This window comes from Coffea eugenioides, chromosome 2 (genome assembly GCF_003713205.1).
Source record: "Coffea eugenioides isolate CCC68of chromosome 2, Ceug_1.0, whole genome shotgun sequence".
NCBI classification, from domain to species: domain Eukaryota; kingdom Viridiplantae; phylum Streptophyta; class Magnoliopsida; order Gentianales; family Rubiaceae; genus Coffea; species Coffea eugenioides.
This window is the reverse complement of record NC_040036.1, coordinates 18,820,980-18,827,068: the sequence shown is the minus strand read 5'-3', so window position 1 is coordinate 18,827,068 and position 6,089 is coordinate 18,820,980. Positions and strand designations below refer to the sequence as shown.

The 6,089-nt window shown below is 34.5% G+C and overlaps 1 protein-coding gene across 5 annotated transcripts; it reads left to right on the top strand.

The window, feature by feature from the left end:
- The first annotated feature begins 538 nt into the window (after positions 1-538).
- On the top strand, positions 539-6,052 carry LOC113762256 (B3 domain-containing protein Os01g0723500-like). Of its 5 annotated transcripts, none has more exons than XR_003467183.1 (8): positions 539-631; positions 848-877; positions 1,720-1,812; positions 2,818-2,934; positions 4,490-4,655; positions 4,793-5,224; positions 5,410-5,696; positions 5,797-6,052. XR_003467183.1 is itself a non-coding variant. In XM_027305630.1 (8 exons), exons 5-7 carry the CDS (start codon positions 4,557-4,559, stop codon positions 5,641-5,643), a joined length of 765 nt encoding a protein of 254 aa, XP_027161431.1. In that variant the 5' UTR covers positions 539-631; positions 848-877; positions 1,759-1,812; positions 2,818-2,934; positions 4,490-4,556; the 3' UTR covers positions 5,644-5,658; positions 5,748-6,052. The 5 variants fall into 5 exon arrangements, 3 of the variants coding, with proteins under 3 accessions (XP_027161431.1, XP_027161430.1, XP_027161429.1); XR_003467182.1 differs by having other exon boundaries at positions 5,782-6,052; XM_027305630.1 differs by having other exon boundaries at positions 1,759-1,812; positions 5,410-5,658; positions 5,748-6,052.
- The last annotated feature ends 37 nt before the right edge of the window (positions 6,053-6,089 follow it).

Sequence of the window (6,089 nt, the reverse complement as noted above, 5' to 3'; positions counted from 1 at the left end):
GGTCTCATTTCAACTAGTTACAACGAAAATAGAAAAGAAATTAGCATTAGGCGTTAATATTTCAGGAGTTTAAGTATCAATTGACACAATTAGATTGTCGAATTTTTCTTTTTTTCCATTTCAAAATAAAAAAGATAGTTGAGCTTTTCATTTTTTTTTTTGAGAATATAGATGGTTGAGTCTTATTGGATCAGAAATCACATAGTTCTTCTACTCCGTGTTGTTTCTAGAAATTAGGTAGTATGGACTAAATTGAAGGTATTATAGATTCAATTTTAATTCGTATAGCAAATTTGTTAGGCAAGACTTTTCATTTTTTTTTTCTTTTAAAATGAATTCGGACCACCTCAGAAACACGTGGTCTCACACGTACTTCTGAAATGGTCCATGAACGAGTCCAAAACCGACCTCTTGGACCCAACACCCCAACCCCCGCCCTTTTTTGAAATTTTTTTGGTGCACTTTGCACCGTTTTTTTGGAGGTTTGCTCAGTAGCACTTGTTGATGTGGTTTAGCCAAAATCTTGGCTAAACAACCCACCAAAGCCAACCGACCATATCTTGTGGGCATACGCCCCTGGATTCGTAATGCCATCAAAGGGACATTGGAACTGGACAGCCGAGAACAAACGGTAAGGGGAAGAAAGAATTCTCTCTCGTCATTTTTTTTTTGGGGTCAAAATCCTCCTCTTCTTCTGTCTGTCTATGTGATGAGCAAGTAGGAGAGACAAATCTGAAATCCTTTTAGGTTTTGAATCTGAACATTTTGAGATTTTTCTTTCATTAAATTTTCTGTTCATGTTGTTTTCTCCTTATCTGAACTTTTGACCTATTTTTTGTGATTGCAGGGTGTTTCCGAGTCCAAGAAGATGATTCTGGTTAGTCTCATGTCTTCCATTGTCACTATTTTCCCTGCCTTTGGTTTCTTCGCTTCCCGCTACATTTGTCAGAATTATTTTGTTGTTCTTTTTTGCTCATTGTACACGGTCCAAGTAATGAACTTCACTGCAAATCCTCAGAAGTTGCTGCCAGGTTATGAGTTTCTTTTAGTCTTTAATTTAATTTGCTAATCAATGGATACATTTGTGTTGCTTGGATTACGAACAACACAAAAAGGTTTGCTTTGATATCAGACTTTGCTAATTTGTCATTTTTGGCCAAATTTTGTTTGTTCCTGTGATTCTTTAATTTGCTCCAAAGATACAATAAGTTTTGTGCAAATAATTATAGAAACATGGAGAAAGATGAAGATTTATTGGGGTTTTTCTGAAAAAAAAAACAGTGTAAAAACCAAGCACTCTACCAGGGCTTTTACATTGACAAGGTGCTTTTTAATTAGCGCTACTAATTAGTTATTCTATTTATAGGCAAACTAGCAATGCATTTTACTATGAAAACGCCTCACTGCCAAGCTTAATGTCTTAGTTATTCCATATTTTTTTTGTTTTCGTGCCCTATGCATCATTGTTAAAGAGCGCCAATGATTGTGAGATTCTGATGTGCTTCTTGGAGCTATTGACTCGTATGATAGGATGGATATGCCGCCTCTGACCTATGTCTTCACAGTTGTGGGATATATGCAAATCCACTTGATTGATCTTATCCTTGGAGGGACAAACAAAATTCCTTCTTTAGTTCTCTAGCTGAAGTAATAGTAGTAGTTGTAGTTATAAGTGTGGAGTGATATTAACTACTTGCACTATTGCTTCTGTGTTTGTAGAGGCTCTGAATAGCAGCTAATCAAGTATTCAGTTTTCAGGCTCATCTTCCATCTGTCTAGCTGCAAAATGGTTCCCTTGCTTTGAATATCTTGGTATGTCTTTGGGCATTTTAAATTTTTTCCTGCTTTCATTGGCTTTATTTCATAATGGTGTAGAACTTTTCTAGCATCAAACATGCATTGAATTGTGAGGTTGCTTGAACAAAAGACAAAAAATGTTGATGTTTGTTGGTGGCTATCAAAAGTTTATGCCTCCATTCATATCTAAGGAAATGCATGGCCTCAACTTTAACTGATAGATATTCTTCAAAAGAGATACCTTTACATTGATATGGACAATGAGCGACTGCCAAAGGGGATAAGTAAGAATGTTAAGTTGATGATATTACTGTTTGAAATATTTTAGAGGATCAATTATTTTTTAAGAGCAATTACTAACTCCTGGTACTCTATGGTTTTTGGCATGCTTCTTTGTTGTTCAATGATTTTTATCTATATTTGGGAGGTTTGAGTGGGATTTGTGACAGTAAATTTTTTCAACATTTTTCTCTCTACACTAAAAAAACAGTTCCTTAGTATTTTTGTATGGCTTCACTTTTGTTTTCAACTTTCCTTACTATGGAAGATTTATTTTACTAAAAACCTCTCGAAGATCTAAAAAATGCATAGGATGTTTATTTACATGCCTTTTTTTTTAATAAAGAAAGTTATCTTCTTCTAATTTCCATGTATGTTTTAATTATTATTTTACATGGATCATTTTTTTCCACATGGAGTCGGCTTATTCTTTTCCATTTTTTTTTTACATGACAAAGAGAGAAATCAAATGCTGATTTAATTCTCCACGTAATAATTTTTACACTCTATGCTGTACAAGCTTCTTTTATGTGCCGTCCTTACAGCCAGAAGCAGTATTGCATGTTGAGTACAGAGATGTACATACTTCCAGGGTGGTTGCTATGTCTGCTTTTTATTTCTCAATTTTTCTGCTTTGAACTTTTTGCATGTTCAATGAAACTACTCGACACTTCATAAGACAGCAATAATTTTCAAACTTATTGTGGCTCTTAATATTTGTTTTCATGTCTCTTGGATCAGATTTGTGGGCTATACATTTGGTTGAAGTGCTTTGATTATCCCAAAAGTCTCAACAGGAATAAAGAGATCGACTTAAAGGTGAAATTTCATATGCAAGGAATCTATCTGGCCTCTGAGGTAGTTCACAATTTTTAAATCATTATGATTCTTTTATAGCCTCTCTTAAGGTTTGTATGTTACTTGTTAAGATGATAACATAAAGTTTCCTATTTAAAACCTAACTTAAATTTAAGGTTGCAAAAACAAAGAATTTCAAATGATTACTCCTTGGCTCCTCCCTCTTCCCAACTGGACAACTATTAAAGTAAAATTTAAATAATTCAAAATTTTTTTGGTCTAATCAGATTTGTCCCAAACCAGGTAGAATATAAAATTTTGCTTGTGCGTGTGCTGGATCCTGCATCAAAAAATTTCCTGAGCTAAAGAGATGTCCAGTGTGCTTAATAATAGTGTTGAGACTTCTCTTCTTTTGTGGAATATCAAAGTTGTATGCTGTAGTTTTGTAAATTCAAAGATTGGACTAGCTGGATGCATTTGTTCTGATATTTAGAAACCTGTTGTGTGTACCAGTAGAGATGATCACCGACCTACTTGTTTTATGATTACATTCTAAATGGTCATCTCGGTGATTTTCTTTATCATCTATTACTGATTGGTAATCCAATATAGTACTAGGAGTTAATTTCTATGTACTATTAGGAGCCTTACATTAGTTGAACATAGAATAATGGTTGTGCGGATTGGAATAACGATGTGTAGTTCCTATTGTATCAACTAGGATCGCAGACTATCCTATCGTTTTGTCAAAAAAAGAAAAATAGGATCGCAGACTACATAAAATCTGTTGATTTAAGTGTCCTGCACTTTTTTCCTCCTCTGCTTTGGGAGTTATTTGGTATTCTAAAATTTCTTTTTACTTGGTATTTGTGGTTAAAAATAGTTTTTGATCAACTTCTTTAGTTCTTGTATTACTTCAGAGAAGCACGCAACAAACTATTAAAACTTATCTTACTAATATATCATAGGTTTGCATCTCGAGGTATATTGGTTATATATGCTGCTATTTTCGTATGCCTCAAAATTTCATATTGTCTTTCATGATGAATAAGGAAATAGAAGATTTTGCCATGAATTTTGTATTCATTGTTGTTTGTATGTTAATTTCTTTTAATTTTTGTACAAGGTAAAGGTTCTGTTGAACATGCATTACAAATGCATGAAAACATACTCGGCTAAAACAAAAACAGTACTTGGACTGAGAAAGAAATACACAGGACTTGCTTTAACCAGAACTTTACAGCATGGTAATTGCACTTATTGTAGACAAGAAATATTATGCGCTTTTTGATAAATTCAAACTTGGTAATGACATGCATCAAGGTGCTTGTGACTTAACTGCAAAATTTTTAATGCAAGTATTGATGACATTTTTTAAACTAAAATAATAAATGTCGATGCCCTATCTATTTTGTGTATTCAGTTATAATTGCTTGATTTCATTGGTTATATAAAAAAAATTGAATCATAAAATACATCTATAGCAATTAATTTTGGACATTAGTTTAATTTCTTTCCATGCAAAAGCACGGTGTTCATCTTCCAGTCTGCATCTAATTGCTTTTTCACCAACCACGTTGGCAAAGTAGTAATGGTTCTTAGCTGTTGATTCCAGGGCTGGAGATTTTACTGAATAGACAAGATTATTGAACGAAAAAGTTGTGAAACTTATACTTGAGAAAATGGTGAACAAGAGCCTGGGGAAAGATAAGGATGAGATCATATTGGACCAGAGGCCTGCCTTCTTCAAGATTTTTAATCAACTTGTAGAGAATAGACTGGTAATTTTTTTCATAGATGCATTCATATGACAAATCATGTCTTATTCTTTGCAGTTGTTGTTAGTCATTGGCTAAATGATTAATGATAAAAAAAATTCCAACCAAGTTTTCTTGTTCCATATCACGATCTGTTGCAGAAAATTCCTCCGCAATTTGTAAGGGATGTTCTAATAGGGATACCTAAAAGAATAATCCTCGAGACTTCATATGGAAACTGTTGGTCTGTTAAAGTAGTCAAGACTGACGATGGTGATGTCTTTCTGGGAGATGATTGGCAGAAATTTGTGGAAGATAACTTGCTGCAGGAACATGATTTTCTCCTCTTCCATTATGAGCATGGAGATAGGTGCTTCACTGTTCAAATTTTTGATAAAAGTGGAGTGGAGAGAACAAATCAAGAAGTTGCAAACTCAGGTACCAAAAACTTGGATCAGCACACTACCCATGTTCAACCAAGAGAGAAGAGTCAGAGTAGAGAAGAAGGTGCTACATTGCAGGAATTCTGCTCTCAGCATCCTTTTTTTGAGACAAACATCAAACGTTACAACGTTAATCCTCCTTTTTTAATGGTAAGATTATTTTTATGCTTTGAGGTAATAGAGAATTTGAATGGTTGAATGGCATATCTGGACAAAATTCAGGCGATTCTTGAGATCATCCAGTGGTTGCAGCAATTATGTCTCCAATGTACTAATTGTTTTGTCCTTCCAAAGTTGAACGGATTAATGTTTACTTGGATGCATCTTTTGTGCAGATCATACCCAAGTCATTTGCAGAGAAACACTTCCAAAAGGCCAAGACAAAAATCAGGCTGAAAAATATAGAAGGTAAAGAATGGGAAGTGAATTACACAATTAACGGGGGAAACTTTGTTTTTGTGGGAGGATGGACCAGATTTGTGCGCGATAATAAGCTGAAGATTGGCAATGTCTGCATATTTGAACTTATTGGTGAAAAGGTGCTCCAGGTCCATATTTCTGATGATTAGAAACAAGCAACTTTGGTATGTGCAAGATTCAAGCACTTGGATATATCTTTCAAGTAACTGTCATGATGCTCGATTTAATTGCTTAATATTTTTGTTTCAAGTAGAAGTAAGGCTAGCTGGAATAAGGAGTTGGTTTAGTGTTGTTGGAAGTAGCTGAAGTGGTGGAGTTGCACGTTCAAGCTACTGCAGATCAGAGAACTTGAGTTGATCAACCATGCCCTCTCAGCTGAGCTCATGTGCTAGTGGATATATAGCAGCAATTCATTGGAATATTTGTAGCTTTCTTATTAGTCTAGCTAGAAGGAAGTTAGAACAATGTGCAGAGCCAATGAGCTCATTCTTTAGGCATTTTGCTTGTAATCAGATTTGCTGAAAACATGATATTAGCACTCTGAGCTTTCTTGTTTTACTTTCCCTCAGTTTTTATTTACTCTGCTAATACACCT